Genomic DNA, 22,164 nt, shown 5'->3' with positions numbered 1-22,164 from the left:
ATAACTTTATAAATGTATTTCCAGTGGTATTTTTTCTTTTCAGAGCAATCTTACAGGAAGTAGTTTCAGAGAATTTCAGTTTCCTAGTTTTGGAGACACAGCTGTTCCCTGCTAATGTATCCCAAAATAATCAGGATACTATTGACATGCTCAAAAATGAGGATGTCTGCTGTCCTCAAGTTGTTTGTTCATACTTTTCCATCTTCTAAATTTGTTTTCCTCACACTTTTACTTGCCAAGTTGTCTCTAAGTGTGAAATAGGTGCTTCTGTTCCCGAAAGTAGATGCTTCAAATTCAGGTTTAGAAAGTCCAATTTTGATGCCTGTGTTTGAAAACAGGACTTTTCAAAAATACGGAGCTTCCTCTGTACCCCAAACCTGCCTTGTTCTTGGGTATTGCTCATCTGCAGCTCTACTTACAGCCTTGCATGATGAGTGGGCTGTGCCTGTTTTGAAGTGTGTAGATAAACTCGCTATCCTCTGCTCACCTAACTCTGGCTCTGATGGTTTTTGGCAGCTTTTTAAAAATACTTTTATTTTTTAAATTTCACAGAGGAACAACTCTGTGCTATTTTGTCTAGTGGACTCAAGATACTTTAGAGTGGCCTGGCAGGCTCAGCGTAGCAAAGACCAGAGATCAACATCTGAGTTTGCATCTTTAATCAGATGTCACTTCTTCTCCATATTAAATAAAAGGAGGATTTGCTAGAGGGAAGACTTCCTTGAGTGTCTTCTAAAAGCTCCATCATTTTACATCTGGGCTGTGTAAAATACATCCCCTTGTCACATTGGCCCCTGTGGTACAGCCTGGGGGCTGGCAGTGTGTTGGTGGCAGGCAGCAAACCTCCAAAGTTCATTTGGGATGAGTTAGCAATTCGCATGAGTGTGCTGCTAATGGCCTGCCACTTCCCGCTATGGAAAATTAAGTGCAAAAGGTTGAAGGAGAGTGACATTGCTTTCAAGATATGCCACAGCGCATTTGTGTACAGACTATGAGACTTACTGCTTCTTTGTGGGCAGCCCCATCAGCTCTTCATACTCATCCTCTTATTACCTGCTGTAAATAGCAAATATCATCTAAGAAGCTCTTGCACACGTAAGAAGTCTTACAGCAAAATAGGTGTTTCAGAAAGTTAGAGAATCCGGATGCTGCCGGGACAGAGAGGAGGTAATGCTTGCTTTATGGGAATGTTAATGGGAATCATCCACTGCAATCCCCTGGACTCTGAGTGGAGAATAAATCTGAGTGGGGATGTTGACCCTAAACATTGCAGTGGATGGGTGGGGGAGGGCCGGATTGAACTCAGAAAACCTGATTTTCCATTGGTTGGATAATCCCTTCAAAATCTGTTTTCTGAGCACCAGGGCAAGATCTTATCTCTTTATTAACGCCTGTGTAGTGCCTGTGTTTGAGCAGAACGGGTATCAGCAGATGAGTAGCCACGTTAAACGCAAAGGCTGTTTTTGTGCCCAGTCAGTGGTCAATAGCTGTGAGGCTGAACCATTTAAATCTGTACTAATAATATTCAGCACTTGGGATTTGTTCTACAAAATTTATGCGGGAGCTTGAGAAATACAGGAATGGCAATATTGACTCAGACGCTCGGACAAATTGCTCAGTTTGCAATATTCACAGTCCAATAAAAATATCCACTACCACCAAACTGGAAAAACAAAGCTCTGTGATACACTTCTGTAATTTTTCAGTATGGTGAGGATAGCTGTATTCAGTAGGACTTCAAAATTGCAAGCCGCTCTAGTAAAAGTATAGATGAATCTCTTCAAAACACAGTATATGTTGCCCCACTATTTTTAAACCTCAGCAGGAAACAGGCAGCAATTCTCTGCCTTGTATTTTCTGTCTTATTACAGACAGCTGGGTTTGATCCAGATCACTCGCTCAGGCTGATGCAGAGAAAATGATGGTGGTGTAGCATCTAGCTCGCTGAAAAGGGAGAATATGGATTTATTTATTTACTCTGTGGAGGATGAGGCATGGGTACTACACAACTTTTTGAATGTTTTGAACTGAAAAGAATAGTTTTGATGCCATAGAGAGCAGCAGGAGGGGGAGTATTTAGTCACCTCCTCAGACATCTGAGGTTGATTCTGCTGTCAATAATGGCTAAGTAAATTTTGTGCTATTGGAAAAATCAAAATACATATTAGCTGTTGCTTTTTTTCCTCAGAGTACTTACGCACACATGTTTTTTTTCCCTTACACTTGGAGTAGAAAGGATAAGAATGTTTTTCCCCTTGTGCTTCACAGCTGAAAGCAGGCATTTGAAAGCAAATTAGACACATGAGAGGGAATAATGTGGGTGGTTTGTCATTTTCAGCCTGCGTACAGTGGGTTTTCTGTCTTTGATGGACTGGTGAAAGTAATGGAAGAATGAATTGCTTGTCACCATATAATCTGTCAATATATAATTTGTCAACATGTAATCCAAGGCAGCCTCCGGAGAAATAAGTACATGCTTTGTGATAGCATTCACAATGAATTCAATGAAATGCGGATATCTTATATAAAGCCTGGACAATCTAGCCATCTGACTAAGCTAATTGAAAAGATCTCTCTAATTTGAGGATTAAGTTCTTGTGAGCTGGTAGGGGCCCTGCATTAAAAACTTACCAGTGCTGTTGTAGAAAGAGAAGAGCCCTGAAGCTCCCGGTATTGATGATATTCAGTTGCTTTGCCAATTCTCTTGCGCTATAGCACAGGTTGCAACACCTCTTGGAGCTCCAAGCCACTTTTCCCCACCTGTCCCTGCCTGCTGTCTGTAATTTAGCTGCTCCTCACAAGCTGCGCTATGAAGTTTATGTAATTAAAATTACCTTTGTGGAGGAACAAAGAGAAAAGTCAGGTAATTCAGTTTGACTGGGAACCTTGACTTTGCTTAGTGCACTAGTTTAAGCATCTGTTCCCAAAACAGTGTAACTTTTCCCAATACATAAAATCAAATAAGTAGCTGAGTGTGAATGGTCCAGAAAATATATATTAGAAAGGCAGAGAACACCAAGACCAATGGGGGAAAAATAACCGGGATTTCTCATTCATGCTCTTTGCTTCCACATTGCACTATGTGAAAGACAGCAGGAATTTATATGCTGTTAGCCAGCAGGCACGACCACCCCAAATACTGCCTTTCATTCAAGAACTTTTAATATAAGTGTGAGAAATCCATGATGAGATTCTCATTCTGCTCTTCATAAGCCCCAAGTTAGAGAAGAAGAATGTGCTGTAACCCTGGAAGAGTCATTCTTTGAAAACTACAGCTCTCCTCCAAAGACAGATAGGTTCCTGGGATGGCCCAGCTTGCTTTTTGTGCACCGATTTTTTTTTTTTTCCATATAAACTCTAAATATACTTCCCAAATAATAAAGCTGTAAATTCTCTAAGTCTAAGATATAGCAATGTGAGCTGATCAAAACTGGCATTGCCACAGTCACTCTCCCATCTCTTGCTGTATGTTCCTGGCCCTTTCTTCGCACCAAGCTGAGTGTTTTCTGACGTAGCAGTGAGCCAAATTGGTAAAAATAGAGTCGCAAATTGCTGAGCAAACATTTCCACCTCCTTTCTTGAATCAGGTCTAATGCTCATGTAGTATATGCTATGCTGATTCCACATTCAAAGCCAAGGAAATAAAAGCCTTGTATTTCTTTTTGTGTTTTTCATATTGGTTTGGTTTCCCAAAGGGTTAGCAAGCTTGCTCTTACCCCACTGCTGCAAAGAATGCACAGGAGAGCTTGGGGAAGGGAAGCCTAAGAGCATTTTTTTTTTCAGCAGAAGCCTGCAATTAGAGAGGTTTAGGCTGAAGAGTGGCTTAGGATGGCCAAAAGTGACCTGAAGCCTGCCGAGAAGTGGTCCAGACTGTGTTCAGCTGCAAGAGCCCTGGCAAAGCAAGAGAGAATTGTCTTGCTGGGGAATTTCAGGGCTATACCCTTTCCTTTGCTGATTGCAAGGGCGTTGGGTTTGGGTTCTGACACGGTGATATGAGCCTAACTTAACTGTCTAGTGGCTTAAGCTTAAACTGAAAGTCTGAAGCCTCAGTCTAAAAACATGCAGATGATGAAAATTATATCAAATTGGTACTTGTCCCATGGAATAGGGAACTGAAGCGGTTCAGGGAGCTGATACAGCTACTCAGGATGGCTGGATTGGTTTCCAGCTGAATAAGCTTCCCTGAACTGCTTATAGTGTGCCTGTGTGAGCATTAGTGCTAGTGGGCACGAGAGCGAGCGGGGGGAGCAGGACAGGACTGCAGCTGCCTAGATTTAGGCTTAAACTTCAATGACATCTCGCATCCAGGGTGAGCAAAGAAGCAGGTGGGGAGCCACAATCAGCCTAGATGGGAAAGAGCGATGTGAGCAGAAGGTGGAGGCGGCACAAGTCTCTGCCCTCGTACCCGCGCTGTGCGTGCCACGCTGCAGAGGTCCGGGGGCTCTTATTCCCTGTTTTCAGTACTTGGTTCAGAGCTATGAATTATATGAAGGGCTACCTGGCAAATCTTCGAGGGCTTACTCTGGGGTGTGTAGGTACAATCCCAAGAGATATTAGTTCAACTTCAGAGGAAGGTAAGGGGTTTTCTGCTCACTGGCCTTACTCAGCTCGTCCTGGAAACTCAGCACAATTCTGCAATTCTTGGCTGCCAAATTCAGTGCCTAACATTGGGTGAGACTACTTATTGCAAACAGTGATATTGTATGGCCTCTCCCCAGGGGAAATCGTGGCCTGTATATGTGCAAAAGCTCCAGTGGCCCATTTCCTCTAGATGTAACTCTTGATTTTTACATATTTTCATTCTGTTTCTGCTATAGTTTGCACAAGGCACAATATTATTGTATTGGAATGTTATATTGTTATTGGTTGTTGCAATTTCTTTCATGGCAGGAAAGCATTAATTTCATTTATTAATATTTTAGTTCCTCTCCTACAACATGTGTTTGGAAACGCAATTAATTGCTGCAATTGGTCTTTAAGTATTATAGTAATATAGGAGCTGGGTGTCAATATTCAAACTGGTGCATCTAAGGATAAATTACTAAAAGCGTGGTGTGCAATGTTTGCTGTACTGATTGGTTCCAGAGGGATTGGTTAGGTGCTAAGAGTTTCTAAAACTCACAGCCATGTTTACCATCTGTAACAAAATAAGGGACTTAGAGGCCAAACTAGAAGCGTGATGGGATTTGAAAGCTTGCTTGCCTTTTTTTTATTTTTTATTAATAATATAAATAAAAGCATGAGCCTATGATCACAGGGAAGCAAAGAGAGAAAGGTGAAGCAATATTCTAAGTATTACTGGGTGATACTTACTGATCCTGCTTCAAACAATTTGTTACAACCTTGAGCCCTCTAATTAAGTGGAATTTACCCCCGTGCAGAGGGCTTCTGTAAAAGCCTTTATTCTACACATGGCCTACTTCAGGTCTCTGTGAAGGGCAGAAATTTGGCATAACTGCTGAGGTTCTACCCCAGACCTAAATCCTTGATGAAAATCCCAGTTATAACGTTCAGCCACTGGATGTCCTCATTTTCAAAGGTCTGCAAAGGTTGATCAGCTGGAAAACCACATTGTTGACAGTTTGCAGAGCATTGCATAAAAATATTCTGTGTGCATTGGGTATTGCCAAACTCCAAGCTTACCACCCATAAAGCAATGGAATCGGTTTCACTTCTCAAGGTAATTAAACTCCTACTGGATGCAGAACATGTATTTAATCTGCTCCTTTTTCCATCTCTCTTTTTCTGATTTATGTAACAGCTTGCTTTGCAGGACTCTTGCATTCCTAAACACCAAGAAGTTCATTACATTTCTTTATTTTTCCAGGGCTACCTTTGTGCATTTATTGTGGGTTTTACTGTGGATTCTGACTGCAGCTTTCTTTTTTCAAAGTTTCTGCAAATTCCCAAGGGCGTATCCCTCTGCTTACAGGAGTCCTGATCTCATCCCACGAAGACTTTGTCCGCGATAGGTCATCACACCCTGTGCGTAGCTACACCTGCCCAGAGAGCCTCACTTTGCTTTTTCTCAGGCCTGCTTTCTCTTGCAGCTCATGAACCATCACCACCCACTTTTCCTTTGCTGCAGGCTCCCCTGCCTGCACCATCATGGAGGGTGTTTCTCATCCGGAGCTACCCCTGCAGCTAAAGCTCTCAACCAGCCTCCTCAGTCTTGCAGTTCTAATGGCACCATCCTTGTTGCCAAACATTCCTGTCTTCTGATTATGATTTGACATGCTTGTCAGACACTCTCCAACAACTTATAAAAATCTGAGCTGGCAGAAAGATTGGCAAAGGTTGTCTGTAGCCACACGTGGATTTCATGTCTGTTCATGAAACATGGAAAACATGTTAATGAAAATCTCTGTTGTTGGGGTTTTAAAATCTGAAGTTTCAAGAAAAATAAAATCTTCTTTTTGCTTTCTGGCTTTTAATTTCTCTAATTTAAGCTGCTGTTAAACCACATCGTCTTTCCAAGATGGGGTCAGCTTGTGCTCTGTGAACACTTGTTTGAAATCGTGAAATTAGGACAAATTCAGTAGAAACATAAAGGCTAGACTTCTTTCCCTCATAAAGAAAACTCTCCTTCTGGTATAAATGGGCATACTTACACTGGATATGTACACTTCATGCACCAGCATGGTAGTTTCATTCCTACCATGCTGGTACACGAGGCATATCTCCAGCAGGAATCGGCTTCTGTAGCTGCTGAAGTCTCCTAAGGTGACTGGGGCCAGGTATGCATTTATTTATCTACTTGCTAATGTCTCTTTTCAGTGGTTCAGCACTGGATGAGTGCTTCAGAAAAAGAGAGGAATGTGTTATCTTTCCTTGCACAGCTCTGCAGGACTGGTAGATCCTCATGGAAACTCGCTCACCCCCTGTGCATGCCGTCGTGCCCCCTGTGGAAGTGGACACATGCCCAGAGCTGCCCAGGCGGGCAGAAACCTGGGGTGCTCCTGGTAGGACTCCGAGTCCTGGGATTTGCTCCTGGATCAGTAACCGTGCTGGTTTCTGGACTCTGAAACAAACGTAACATTCAGATGAGCCAAGAGAATGATTTGGAAGATGGAGGACAGAGATAAAACCACCACAGCAGATCTGGATGACATGGTGCTTGTCACAATGTTGTTACCTTAACCCCAAAACCATGCTGATGTTTCTGTAACTGGGGAAGTAGCAGAGTGTAGGAGGAGCAGACTGCTTTGCAGACACAGTGAGGAGTTAAAAGCATCTTCAGAAGAGGACGTGTTGCAGAAGTCCTCCCATTCCAGAGGTGCTGGCAGCCAAGGACCTGATTATGGTTGACTGGAAATGAGCTCGCTCCAATCCTGGTGCGAGAGATCATATCTAAATATAATAAATATTAAATATCATGCATCTGCTCTAGAAACTGTGATACTGCTGTGAAAGCTGCTCTCCTTAGGCTAATGATGCTGATGATGCATCTCAGTTACTCCCTCTTGAAAATTCAGCTTCTAAACTGCTTAGGAACTGGTGGCAGCCTGTGGTCTGCTCAGCCTTTTCCCTCTTGGAGGAGAAGACTTACTGGTCCTTTTCTGTTGTTCTGAAGGGCATTGTGAGCCACGCTAACAGTGGTGGAGAATATGGATGAAGAAGAAACGGAGTTGGAGTCCAGCATCTGTGTTCTGAGGTCAGAGACCAACAGTTTTCTTTCTGGTGCTCATGGTCATCCCTTGAGAGCTGAAGCCCACTGTGATTTTGGGGCATCTGCCTACTCTTTCTTCTTGCAGCTTTTGAAGACCTCTGGAAAATGTGGGGTGCTGCTTTTAGTCATTGCAAAACTGGAGATTTGACTTGGAGTGCTGAAAAGAGGTTAACAGTTTTGCAAGCAGCAAACCATAGATTTACAGCAAAGAAAGCATTTTGCTTTCTCAGTACAGAAGCCTAGATGCAGCTGAAATTAAAAACAATAATTGATCTGTGTCCATTTACAGATACACCTACGTTCATGTAGGCTGGGAAACCTTATCCTTGCATGCACATTTTCCTTTTAAGCAGCTTTTACTCAGGCTGCCTGCAAATATATCTGCTCATCAAGCGGGCAACACTCAGTCCCTTCTAGGAATGAGCTGGGGCCATTTTTTTCTGCTGGATGCCAAGAGGACTGACAAGACAGATGGAAGCTGCTGAACTGTAACACAGCTCGTTAGAGAAGCGCAGAGCCCTTTAAAGCTGAGGGTGCAGCCAGGATTTACCTCTTGAGAAATGGCAGCAGTCCTCAAAGTAGCTTGCACAGGCATCAAATCTGCCTCAAAATAAGCAGTGTGGATGCAGCCTGTAAGGCTGAACTCAAAATAAACCTTTTTTTTTCCTTCTTTTTTTTTTTTTTTTTTTTTTTTCCCTGAGATGCTATAATATGGGACAAGGCTGAGCAAACATTGTGACTCTCTCCTGTTTGGTGGTTTGTGTCCCAGATCACTGACTGAGCAGCCACACCAGGCTACAGGTGGCATGCCTTTATTCCCTATATGGAGAAAAATTCCTGCTATGTTAACAACAGATCTGCGAGGAATTTTGTTTGTGCTTCAGCTGGTTAATGAACCGGTGTCTTGCTCTGGCTGGTGCTTGCAGGGAGCACGTTGCGAGGGCTCCTCTGCTCCAGCATTGTGCTGGTGAGACACCTCTGTGGCAGAGGGTACCCCATGAGCCCGGCACATCCCGGCTGTGGGATGCTGCTGGGACTCCGCTGCAGGAAAAGGCCCTGGAAGGTGCCCCAGGACATCACCTGCTGCTGGAAACACGGTTCTGGGGGTGGCAGCCCCACAACCGCCAGCAGACCGAGGTTGTCTGGGAAGGAATTGCCAGTGTCCACCCTGGGGTCCAGCTCTTGAGGACACTTTGGGGTCTGTGCCTCTGGGGACTGCTCCCCCCTTCTCCTGCCCCCTCCCTTTTGCTCCTCCCCTGCTACTGTCCCCCACAGCCCCTGCCCCTTGTGTCCACCCTCAGTGGAGACAGCCCCCTTTCTCCCCCTGCCCCAGTGTGGACAGCCCCCCCCCAGCCCTCCCACCGTTCTTGGGGGGCACGTGGGCAGCCTGGCAGCACGTCACAGAGCAGACTGAGTCCACGGAGGATTTGGGGGATTTTTAGCTGCTAAATATTAGGCTTGTTAGGTGCACATGCTGCTGAGCCTATGTGAACTGATTATTTTTTTCTTTTTAGAGGAATCTTGGATAAGTTTCATGGCTATAGCAGCAAAAGGAATGCTGGTGACAGGAGGCTGAGCTCTCTGCTCAGTGGCCCTTTCTGCTAAAAGGACTCTTTTTTTTTTTTTTTTTTCCCCAAAGCAAATGCTCACAGTAGCAGAATTACTGTGCCTCTTTTCACAGTACAGAAGCGTATTTTCTGGTAAGTGTGTTCTTAGAACCAGCTCATCATTTTAGCTGAAACTTTCTTAAAAATACCTAAGTCTGAGTCAGACACATAAGGTAGAAAACATTATCCTGACAGTTGGAGTCTGGGGAAGTTGCAAGCAAGCAGAAACTAGATCTTACAAAAGGAAGTACAGGGCCAGCTAACGATGGAGATTATCAGCTCTTCCCATGGCTCCTGATGACAGAAGGAGAAAAGGTGCCTTTCTCCTTCCTAGGGAAGTTTCCAAGTGTAAAGAAAGGGGCTTTGTTTTTGGTCGGGGGGGTGGAATTTTGGCTGCGGAAGTTTAGCAGGGAGGCCGACAAGGATGGGGAAACCTGCAGCAGCTGGGCATTGTGTGCAAGAGGAGAAGCTGCCTGTTCAGTGTTTACAGCATGTCTCCAGGAACCAGAAAGGGCAAGATGCTTTTTGGGTTTGGATTCATTTATAGTTGTTGTGTCCTCTCAGCTTCCCTTCTTTTCAGCTTGCAGCCCTAAGATTAATTCAGAATATAGCACAGGGCTTCCTACCTTCCAGAAAATAAATGTAGTCTCATGTGAGTCCTGTCAGAGACAGACAGGGAGGAAGAGGGAGACAAAAGAATTGAGGAAAAACCACATCATCCAGCCAGATCTCCTTTAGGCCAACGTCTGTATCCTGGGATCAACCGTCTGCTGAGATTTTGTTTGACAGCAGCTTGTCCTTCCTGCTGGGAAGAAGACTGTTTGCATGGATGTGCATGGCTGTGTTGGGAAAGTTGGGGGAAAAGCGATACATAGGAAAGGGGGCCCTCGGTAGGGTCTGTTTCTTCGGGGCAGCCCATATTCCAGCAGCATTTCCACCCGGTGACAGCCCCATCTGTATGGCTCCTAAACCTGAAAGCACTGACATATCCGAATGGCCTAAACCAAGCGAGCCCCCAACAAGGACTGGGATTTCAGTGGGATGAGAATTCAAACCTGTGCCATGAGCCGAGAGAGCCTGGCGCCCTGTGCGGCATGGTGCTGCGGATGTGTAGGCTTCAAAATTACAAGCTGCTTCTTTCCAACTATGTGGCTGCAACCAGCACGCTGAAGCTGGCTGGGTTTCCCTTCCACCATTGTCTGGTCTCCTGTTAGCCTGTGCCTCTGAGGGGTGTCTGGATGAAGTGCTAAAAACTGCAGATAGAAATATAGAATGTAAAACTTGAATAAACATCCAGGCTAAAGATCTGCGTTTGCATGATGGCTGAAGAAATAGTGGACATCATGTACTGAAAGGTGAGTAGTATCCATGGTGGGTGATGGTGCTTCCATGCGAGGATTCCTACAAATTAATTTCAATACTTTCTTAAAAAAAACCCACAAACAGTCTTAACTGAGCACATTGGTACTTGATGAAATCGTAAAAGTCACTGAAATACAACTGCCTAATTAACATGCATTATACAAACTAAATAACCATTATAGAAAATTAGTGGAGTAGACTCACCATTAAACTTGCATTTATGATTAATAAATGTGGAATTGTATGTGTGTGTAATTGTAGATAAGACCCCATTGGACTGCTCTAAGGGCATTAAAATTCTCTTCCAGCTAAGATGAGAGGAAGAAGAAAATTAGGAACAACATGGAAAAAAAAAAAAAAAAGCATGAGCCAGTCAAAATATTTTTCATTGTTGTCAAATTTATGTCAGCACCAGTGTTAGCTGCTTCTGCTTCCCATCAGTAAAACATTCTCCAGGTCCACCAATCAGTATGTGAAATGATGGGCTGTAAGGATGCTCCTGATACGAGTTCTTGACACATAGTGATGCTCCTCATTCCTGCCTGTGTGCTGGCACCACCCTGCATCAGCCCAGCTTCCCCAACAGAGACAGTGTCTCCTCCTGACCCTCAACCCTCATGATGCCAAATGCAACCTGGCTGAGAGCCCACTGGAAGCTGGGGATCTGCTGCGGTTTAACCCCAGCCGGCAGCCAAGCAACACGCAGCTGCTCGCTTACTCCTTCTGCATCGGTATGGGGGAGAGAACTGGGGGAAAAAGTGAAGTTTGTGGGCTGAGATAAAGACAGTTTAATAGGTAAAGAAAAAGCCGTGTGTGCAAGCGAAGCACAACAAGGAATTCACTCACCGCTTCCCACGGGCAGGCAGGTGTTCAGCCATCCCCAGGAAAGCCGGGCTCCACATGCGTGACGGTTACTTGGGAAGAGAAATGCTATCATGACAAACGTCCCCCCTTCCTTCTTCCCCCAGCTTCATATGCTGAGCATGGCATCATACGGTGTGGAATATCCCTTTGGTCAGCTGGGGCCAGCTGTCCGGCTGTGTCCTCTCCCAGCTCCTTGTGCTCCCCCAGCCTCCTCACTGGTGGGGTGGGGTGAGGAGGAGAGAAGACCCTGGCTCTGGGTAAGTCCTGCTCAGTGATAACAAAAACTTCCCTGTGCTATCAACCCTGTTTCCAGCACAAATCTAAAACATAGCCCCATACTAGCTCCTGTGAAGAAAATTAATTCTATCCCAGCCAAAACCAGTGCAGGGTGTCTCATCATTCAGGGGATAAAGATAATGAAAAGGCATGAAATGAAGGTGAGGTTTAGTGCCTACCAAAACCACCAGGCTGGGCTGATGGGCAGCTACCTCATGCTGGTATCTGCCTTTTCATTTTATACCAAATCCAGCAGTACAGTTGTCTCTGTTGGCTATGGGAAACAACATCAAGCTACACACAGTCAAGTGGTATTTAGCTATATCATGATGCTGAGATGCTGATTTGAAAAAAAAAACCAAAACCACAGACCTGAATTCGTGTCTCTACTTGTTCTCTTCATGGTGGCTGGAGAGGCAAAATTTGCTGCAAGAGGTTGTATCTGGTTGTATTGGACCAGCTGAAAATAGTGAAAACCTGAAAAAATGGTTGAGGCTCAGAATCTATCCATCAGCTGTGACAGCCAGCCCAGCGACCGGGAGGGAAAAAAATAAAAAGAAGGGAGAAAAACCATCCCAGCCACCAGAATATCTCTTCTCCTTACCTGCCAGAACCCATTGCTTTGTTCTTCCGGCCAAAGAAGATGAGGGGTGTCAGCCCTTGAAAGTTGTGTGAAATAAGAAACCGTCGGACACAATGCAACCACATATTACTGGCCACTCCTTACAAACCAAACTGAAGCAAACAGGATTAAATCAGAGTAATACCTCATGTGATTACAGCTCATTGTGTTCAAATAAAAGCTGACGTTATCGTGAGCGATTCGTTTGGGGGTGGGGGTGGAGAGGAGAAGAGATGCTGCAGCTTTTGCTCAGTGATTGCTATTTATAATGCTGTAAAACCACAGTGAATGTGTTAAATGCATTGCCGTGAGCACGTGCTGCTTAAGCTTGGCGTTATGGCTATAATAATTCCTTGCAACTCTTAAGATGTGCCTTTGTACTAATAATATATTAGTATTATTCTATGTCAGTTATTTCAGACAAACAGAAACTTTGTAGATGTGGCACTTGAGATGATGTAACCGTAGTTTTTAATTGTATATATAGGTCTGTAATCATTAGGGGAGTGCTTTATAGTCACATCTACCTGCTGCTTTTACAAACCCCTTCTAAACAATTTAAATAGAAACCAGAGAGTAAATGTGACCAGAGTCCTCAGCCAGTACAACTGAGCAGAGAGAAGTATGTCAGTGCTAATGAACTCCAGCACCCTGCTGGGCCCGGCTCTCAGCAGCTCTGCAGGCTGTAGTGCCCTTACTGGGGGTTCAGTACTGTTCCCATTTAAGCTGTTCAGAGGGGGTGGGTAACTACTCTTCCAGCAGCAGTCGAGTGCTAGTTAGATTATTATCCCCAAAATTGGTCCCGTTGCCTGTAGTACTTGGGTCTTTCTCCCCTTGTACTCTTCTTGTTTGGTCCCAGCTTCTCTGTGCTCTGTAACTGCATCTTTTTCTTTCTAATGAGGGTCAGGAAATCTGACTGTGAGAGGAAAGAAGCCCCAAATGCAAAAAAGGCTTCAGGAACATGGCCTGCTTTATTTTTATTATCATTTATTGTATTTTTCCTAGTGTTAATTCATGTGAGTTTTGAACTATGAGCTGTATGAACTACTTAAATTGTGCTGATGCAAAATCTATTTCCATCCATTCTCTTTTTTTTCTCTCTACCCCACAATGTACTTCACTGTTAAGTTACTCTGAATATTGCTGCTTTCTTTGTAGCAGCACTAAGCTCCTCTGCATTCACCCAAGCCCATGGATATCCTTGCTTTAGGGCTTTTCATAAGTATCTCAAATTAAAACTTGGTGGTGTTTGCTTGAATTGCCTTTTGACAAGCCAGAAAGCAATTCTGTCTGAGCTGTGCCAAGGAGGGAGAGCTGCAGCGTGACCTTGCTCTCGCTTCTTCCAAACAATGACTTCCAGGAATACTCCCGAGATCAGGCCAGCCTTATCTATATCTTACATTTCATTGTCTGAATTCCATAAAAGTCACATAAACCTAATTTTTTGTTCAGAAGCACACAGGATGATGGTATCTAGAAAGAGAAAGTGAGATTTTCAGCACTGAAGTTCTTGGCTGCATACCCAGACCAGACTGGTAGTGATTGAAGGATGGCTGTTTGACAGACTATAAACCATTAATTTTTCGGTCATGATCTGTCTCCCAGATTCCAGCTATGATGTGACTGTATGTGTAACTGGTACCCTTGCTGTCGTTCCCAACAGAGAGCCCTGGAAACACTGACCAGTTCAGCAGGGTGATCCCTTGCATGCAAGACATCCTCGCTGGCAATCCCATGCAGGAGGGCTTGCTCTTCTCCTGCTGTGTATGTGCTGCGAATAACTGGGGGCGGGACCTTTGTTATATGCACCTTAACACTGCTTAACGAGGACAACAGTGACTGCCACAAAACCTGACGTGGGTTGCCTGATCACGGTGCGGGTGACAGAAAGAAATGTGAAATGCTGTATCACGGTGAAAGCAGACTCCATCTGTTCCCCTCTGAAGCAGAGTTGGTAGAAGTCTGACCTTGTCCACTCGAGGCTGAGGAAAGCAGCCTGCCGGGAAAGAAGCACAAAGCTGCTCGTCACACTCATCCATTGCTTTTGCAGAAGAGGTAGTGGCATCACCTCTCTTACAGATTTCATACAGCTTGAAGGTTCTTGGCATTGCTGAGAGAGTCATAAAAATAATATTAAATTGTTCCAAGTGACTAAAATTCAGCTAACCAATATATAAAAGTATTAAAATACTTCTAGAAGTACTTAAACAGGAAGGAAAAAAAAAAAGTGGGAATGGAAAGATTTAAATAACAAAGCTCAAAAAACCCAAAAGAAGGTGAAACAGACCAAGTAGTTATCAAATGGCACTTTGGAGCCAGGTAATCCCCTGCAGAACTGGGAGAGCAACAGACCTTAGTTCCTTCTGCATGTGAGCCACACCTTGGCTTGCCGTGGAAATGCATAATGCAGCAGGACTGCTGCTGTCAGAGAGGCCAAGGCTTCTCCTGCCCCCGGGGGACACAACTGGCCTCAAGTAAGAAGGTTGTCAGGTGTGTGTTAGAATGAAAGTTGGCAATTTGCTGTCCTTTGCTTGCTCGCAATTTCTGCCTGCCTGGTTATAGCTTCTAGTTACTTTATGGTATCTCACTTCTCTTTTCCCACCCCTTTTCTAGGACTGCTGCCACCAAAACCTGCCCCGGCATGAGGTCGCTCTTCTGGCCACACAGGATACAGAACTGGTGTCTCTTTGGTTTAGGGAAGGGTTTTTTATTGCTGCTATTTCTTGGTGCAGCACAATAGAGGCTAGTAACTCATTGCACTGACCAAAGGTTTACTTGCTCAGGATGGTGCTTTTTGCTGTGAGAATACTGTCTGCTCAACAAAGGTGCTGGTCTGCCTTTTGGCTTCCTTGATGCTTGTTTCCATACCATAGTCTCAGGCTATATCTTCATGAGTGCCATGGATGAGGCCCACCGGGGCATTGATTTGATGTCCTAAACTCCCAAAGATTTTGTCAAAGACCCCATGACAGTAGCTGCCCATCTCGAAGAAGGGAAAGCGGCTCTTTATCCTTATATTGAGTGTCAGCTGGTGAAGGCAGATCTCATAAGTAAGTATTAAGCTTTCTTGCCATCACTCTGTCCCCTGGACTCCCTGACACTCGTGAGAAGCGTGAGTTTGCCTCATCCTTCATTAAAGTACACAGACTCACCCGATAGTCACTGCCGCCCTCCTGTTACTGTCTAGACTTGTCACAGCGAGACCAAGTCTTGACAGCATCTGCAGAAGTGACAGCTCATGCCAAACTTTGTGTCTGTGTCGTGCAAGGAAGGCTCAAACTGTTTCCAAGCCTCCAGACAGATCAGTGTGCTGGAATCTGAAGCCCTCTCTGTCTGGAGGGTGTGCTGAGCATTTCTCCCAAATGGTGCAGAAGACGGTGGGTCAGAGAGCACCAGAAGCTGGCATGAAATCCCTCCCACAGATGCCACCGCTGGAGCTCTTGCCTGGTGTCAGACTCAGCTGTGGGACAACGTGGATGCTTCCAGCCGAGCAGAAAGTGCACGGGAGGTCCTGAGGTGCCACTCACGAGCCTGTTCTTAAGAGCTGAACCTCAGGAGTCAACTCGTTCAGCCTTCTGTTCGGCACTTTGTCACATTGTTCTTCAGTTCTAAATGCTTTGATGTCACCCCATCCCTATGATGTAGTCCCATATACAACTGCATGTCTTTAGTGTACTGGGGGCAGTCAGCTGCAGCCCTCTTGTGTTCACACGCCCTGCACACCTCCCCAGCAGGCCCTCTTCTCCAGAGGGTTCCCTAGGAATAAAGGCACCGAGGAGCTGTAATAGTCGTTGAATTTAGGCAAGGCAATCTTGGTTGGAGGTGTCAGTTAGTCTCTGCTGACAGCACCGTGTTCCCTGCGTCCAGTTCAAGACACCTCCTGTGTCAGAGTTTGGGTTGGAGCTGCCATGAGAAGCTTTATTTTCTGAACCTGCCCCCCCCCCCCCGTGCTTGCCCTCAGGGAGGACCATCCTCAGCAGTAACTGGAAGATATGTATCTGCAGCGCCGGGCTGGTCTGTCTGGGACCCGCAAAGTGTGGTGGAGGTGGTCCTCCTCATCCCCACCTCTGAGGTCTGCTGGCCAGCCTCTGGATCCTTGCCTTTGCCAAGCTCTGTGCCAAGGTGCAACACCTTTGTTTGATTTTCTCCTGTCCTGTAGTTATCTAATCTCCTGCTCTGGGGCTGGGAAGGCTTGAGAGTGTTGGCATGTGCCTGCCCCGTTTCCAAGCACATGTGAACACATCTATGAACCCTCCCTGCACAGGTACCGCAGGAGCAGAGGGAGTCTTTGCCTCAAAATATTGCAGATATCGAAGGAACTGATCTCCAAGCCCTGCTCAGAATACCATTAGGTAATGATTTTCAAGTGTGGGATGGAAAAGATCAACTGCAGCTTTCTTTCTGTGTATGCTGTAAATGATTCGTACACTTGCAGCGGACGAAAATTAAGCCAGAAACCCAGTCATGGCCCTCTGAGGTAAAATGCTGACCCTTTCTCTCCAACACACATTTTTTAATCATGGCATGGTCAGAAGTGAGATCGTTTCCTGTGGCTTTCTAGAAAACCACTTCAGTTCAGTTGTTACCAGGTCAGCAATATTTACAGTTCTTTCCCCACAGGCCAGCAATTTCTTTACATGTTTAGACATGTTGGGAGGTTCCACATATTTTTTGTAATTAGTGGATATAATGATTGAAGAAAGAAGCTGTTGGTTCTGGCCATTTTTTTTTTTTAAAGATACTTCCAAGAAAATGGTAACATTTTAAAAGTTTCTTGTTTTGTAGGTTAGCAAAGAGGAACAGTACACAAGCTGCCAAAATGTCCTTTCTAAAACCAGAAATAGGCAGATCACTGCAATTTCCACAGAAATTAAACAAGTGTAGCTTGCAAGATTTACCAGATGATTTAAGAATAAACCAACCATAAATATAGTGCAACTTTATAAGATTAAGTACCGTCATTACCGCATGGGGATTGAAGAAGAGACGACCACAAGGTTCCCCCTCTCCCCTGTTCCTGTACCTGCACCCAGCTATCGTTATGCAAGAAATTAGCAGTATTTCAAGAGCAGCTCTGATGTTAATTGCCTGTTTTCAAAAGTATTTTATGTCACTGTGTAGATTACAGAATTGCTGTTATGCAACCAGAACAACGAGGGCTGGGTTTTGCGGCTAGGCCCAGGCCCCGGCCCCACGCAGCAGTGCGGGGAGCAGGGCCACAGGAGCCCGCAGCCGCCGGCAGAGCTGCCGCCCTGTTCACCTTTGCTCACCCGGCCGACCTTTGCTGGAAGTGGGTTTTTAAAACCTTATTTCAGAAAGCCTTGAGGACAGTATATTGATTATTTTTTTTTTAATACCACAGCAATGCGATAGTATATTGATTTTTTTTTTTAATACCACAGAAATGCAGAGAAAAAACACCATCCACGGCCACCGCACCTAGCCAGCGTTCCATACATTCTATTACACGACTTTCCAGATAGCGTTGCGTGCCAGCAACTGGGAGGAGAGCGCTAGCGCAGCCTGCGCGCACCCCGCCGGGCGGTGTCTGCGAGCACCGCAGGGCGCAGCGTGTCCGAACGCGGGTGAAACGAGCGGCCCGACCCGGCTGGCGGCATTGCCCGGCACTGCACACCGCGGCACACCGCCCGGCCGAGCGCACCCCCCGACCCCCGCCACCGCCGGCAAATCCGGCCCGAGGGGGCTCCGGCAGCTGCAGGGGACCCTGCGCGGCGGCGGCGGCTGCGCCCCTGGGACCCGCGGCCCCGCCGGGCCCAGCGCGGAGCGGGGCCGCCCCGGGGCAGGGCTTCACACTTCCAGCCGGGGAAACTCCGTGCCGGAGCGGCTTCCTCCTTGGCAGAAAGTTGTGCGGGCGCCCGCCCCCGGCTCCCCGGGGCGAGACGGCGCCGGCGGGGGTGCGGGCGGCTGGCCGCCTCCCCGGGCGGGCCGGCGGGCCGGGGCCGGGGCCGGGGCGGGCCGGGGCGGGGCGGCAGGGCCCGGCCCCGCTGATGTCAGCCGGGACGGGGGAGGAGGGGAGGGGGAGAAGCCGCCCGTGTTCCGGGTCAGGCGCGGGAATGCGCGGCGGCCGCCAGCAGCCCTGCGCCCGGCGCCCCGCGATGCCCCTGCGGGGAGGGCAGCGGCCCGCCGAGGAGCAGTAGGGCCGCCCGCCGCCCCGCTCCGCTCCGGCTCCCGCCCATTGTTCTCCCGGGGTCGCCGCGCTCGCCCGGGGCCGCTTCCCGCCGGCGGCGGCGGCGCGCTGGATGCGGGTAGCCGCCGGCGGCTGGCCGGGACCCGCACTGCGCGGCGGCGGCGAGGGGGCAGCGGCTCCCGCGGCCGGCGGGGAGGCGGGGGCGGCGGTGAGCGGCGGCGCCGCCCGCCCCGCGGCCCCCGGCGGCCCGGCGCCCCCCCGGCGGGGCGATGTTCCATTGCATCCCCCTGTGGCGGTGCAACCGCCATGTGGAGTCCATCGACAAGCGGCACTGCTCGCTGGCCGCCGTGCCCGAGGAGATCTACCGCTACAGCCGCAGCCTGGAGGAGCTCCTGCTGGACGCCAACCAGCTCCGCGAGCTGCCCAAGGTGAGCGGGAGCGGGGGGGCGGGCCCCGGCGGCGGGACGGCCGGTCCCGGCGCCGCCGGGGCGGGGGGCCGCAGGTGAGCCGCCCCGGCAGGTGTCCGCCGAGCTCCCCGGCCCGGCGCCGGCGGGATGAGGCGCCGCCGCGCCCGCCCCGAGGCCGCGATGAGGGGCGGCTGGGGCCGTCAGCCTGTGGCGGTGACCCCGGGGGTGAACGGAGGAGCCGGAGCCTCGGGTCAGCGTTTCGCATGTCGTCGCCGGCCGGTGGGAAACGGGCTTTCACGAGCGAAACCGGGGGACCCGCGTGTGGCGGGGGGAAGCGCCCCGGTGGGAGGGCAGCGGTGCTGGGGCTGGAGCCGCGGGACGGGAGTGTGTGTCGTGATTAACGCTCACGTCATCGGAATTGCGAGACTTTGGAGGGTATTAAACCCTCCCCTTTTTTCTCCTTTTGATCGATGCTATCTGCTCCCTACGAGGGAAAGGCACCCCCCCAGCAGATAGCAGCGTTCCCGTGCCTGCCTCCGCTGCCCGAAACTTCATCGTGCAAAACCACGAGAGGCGAATGAGCATTTGCTTTTTCTCGGTGCAAGCCCTGCACAGCTCGCAGTGCTTTGCTTCTTGCCCGAATCACGCAGCCAGATTTTTGCGCGTAACGCGTTTCTGGTAGCTGTCAAAAGGTGAACTGGCTTTTGGTTCAGTGTGGTGGTGCAGCGTGGAGGTGGCACCCGCCAGTGGCACTGGCCGCCTGGCCCTTGCTGGAGGGACGCCATCGGGGCGATGGGCGATGGCGGTGAGGCACTGTGGGGATGGATCCACGGGCGTGGGGCGAGTGGGAGGAGTGCTTGGCTTTTGGCTTGATCAACCACCAGCATTTTTCGGTGTTTCCTCTTTAAACTTTGGACACCTTTGTGAGCTATGGTTGGTAGAGTTCGGCGCTGCAGGGGAAGAGTTATCTGGGAGCTGCGCCTTTAAAGTGTGTGAGCTCTAACTTGGCATCCAAGAAACTGAACTTGCTAGCCAGAAGAATTTTCAAAAGCACCTTTGTTTCCACCTGTATCAAAGTTGGTCTGTTCATACCAAAACTTACACAGTCTTACTTTTCTTTTTCTAAACTTGGTTCACTCACATTAACTGTTTTTTCACTCAGTGTAGCAAGAGTAGTCATGGTGGAGAGGTTTTCCTCTAGACACTAGTGAAGGTGTTCAGTTGAACTGATGTATTGCATTAGGCGTTTTCTTTTGGAAAACCTAGGTGCGAGTTTGCATCTCGTTGCGACTGAGCTCTTTATCCTTCTGAAGCAGAGCAAAACTGGTTTACACAGCCTCTCTGTGTGCTATTTTTACTTCCAGTAGTTTCTGCTGGCTTTGCACATAGATTAGACTCGGGAGTCTCTTTGTACTAGACTTTTCTTCTTCGTGTTGGCTTTTGGGCTTGTACGCATCTTATTGCAGAGGTATCAAATGTGCCTGTGACTGAAATCCCATTGAGACCTATGGCACTTTTAAAAAAAAATATATATAAGAAAATACACCACAAACTGGTTGCTGTGCACATTTGCGCAACGATGTCTGTTGTTTATGGTATTTTATGGTATTTATTTCTATTAATAGAGTGCAACTGTTCATTGTTTCTCCTCTTCCTTGAACCATAATGTAAGCCTTTTTTGTCCTCTGATGGCTAAAAAGACCACTTCTCATTACTTACGTGTGAGTACATGCTAAGTCACATGCATGTAAAAATAGCTGAGGGGGTAAAAAAAAAAAAGGCAACCTGGGCTTCTTGGCATTGCAGTGGAATCAAGCAAAAGTTGAAGTCAGAAAGATTTCTTTTTTTTTTTTTTTTTTTTTTTTTTTTTAATGTGCATGGATCAGATTACAGGAGTGCCTAAATATACTGTAGGAATATGTTTGTGGGTTTTTAGCTGGACTAGGAGGAATTTGATGAAATACAACCACAGAAACATACTCGTATCTGTCCTGAGTACTTTGTGCCTTGTCAGCAATGCAGGAAGGCATTTTTATTAGGGCTTCCTGCACAAACCTATGAACTTTCCTTGTCAGTTCCTTCATTAATGTTTTTTGATAAATGGAACGTAGTGCCCTTATCTCAGGTAAGTGTTGACTCTGAAGGATTTTCAGGTACAAAAATACAGCTGCAGTCCTGAATGTGAAACTGATCTATTGAAGGTGGAAACAGACGGGAATAGCCCTGTTTAACATTTCTACCAGCAAATAGTTTTAAAAATTTTACTATAGGAATCAGGTTCAGGACAGTAGTGGAAGATGTTGCTGTGGAAGGTGGCTGCAAAGTACACTGTTCATTCCCCTTTACATTAAAAGGGTGGCGTCAGTGCAAAGTACAGATACAGAATTGGGAATAAGTATAAAAAGCTGGGGTACATCATACCACTTGTAGAGAAAACATGAGGGAAATCGTTAGGGTGTGTAATTAACAAACTGTTAGGCCAGCATAGATCTTAATGGTCATTAGGCTCTTAATCTAGTGTAATGCACTAGATTAGTTTTACCTTAGCTCCATTAAGTTTCTTCTCTATGTGTATAAAGGCAGTAATACAAAATCAGACTGGTTTTGGGCTCAGTTCAGGCCTAAGCAAGTCAGGAGACTTGCTTAATTAACTCTCAGTGGCTGGTTAGTTAGATGTTTTCCCGTACTTGATGAAGTCCTGAAGTTCACAGTGATCTGTGCTGATTCCAGGTGAATCATCTGTGGGCTGTGCTGATGCTGTAATGTATCCCGTAACACAGGTAAGGTGTTTGTGTCACTGAGATGGTTGCAATCCGCCTTAGGAAACTGCTGCTGTAACGGCTCACCTTGAAATGCTGAAGAAGAATAGCCCTGTAGACGCTGTGACTTGCAGCAGAAGTTGCCATAGTTGAGTGGGTGTGGAAAATCCCACCTCTGCTGCCCTGCTCTGGTAGTTCAGAGTCTGTCTTCCCTGTGGGGGCCGGTGTGGTCTGAAACGGCGGTTACAGCAGGCAGGAGGTCTTGTAATACTCCTCTGAAACCAAGTAGATATTCCTGAGTTCTTTTCCCAGCTTTGCCATGCAGCAAGTCTGAGACAGTGATGATGGCTTTATCTCTAGACATCGGCTTTCCTTCCGCTCCTGCAATTTTTTTTCATCCCTTCAAAGGTAAAGCCTTCTGAGGCAGATAAATATCAGCAAGTGGCATGT

At 47.2% G+C, this 22,164-nt stretch overlaps 1 protein-coding gene across 2 annotated transcripts in view; it reads left to right on the top strand.

Moving 5' to 3' along the window:
- The first annotated feature begins 18,418 nt into the window (after positions 1–18,418).
- The window catches only part of LRRC1 (leucine rich repeat containing 1), a 106,827-nt gene continuing 103,081 nt past the window's right edge, over positions 18,419–22,164 (top strand). The window contains exon 1 of one of the 2 annotated variants that reach the window (XM_056344129.1): positions 18,419–18,976. In XM_056344129.1, coding sequence (XP_056200104.1) covers positions 18,818–18,976 — 159 coding nt within the window. In that variant the 5' untranslated portion in view covers positions 18,419–18,817. The remainder of the gene's footprint in view (positions 18,977–22,164) is intronic. The other variant, XM_056344130.1, reaches the window with a different exon arrangement.

The sequence above is a fragment of the Falco biarmicus genome, chromosome 6 (genome assembly GCF_023638135.1).
Source record: "Falco biarmicus isolate bFalBia1 chromosome 6, bFalBia1.pri, whole genome shotgun sequence".
Lineage (NCBI taxonomy): Eukaryota > Metazoa > Chordata > Aves > Falconiformes > Falconidae > Falco > Falco biarmicus.
This window is presented reverse-complemented; position numbering and strand designations above follow the sequence as displayed.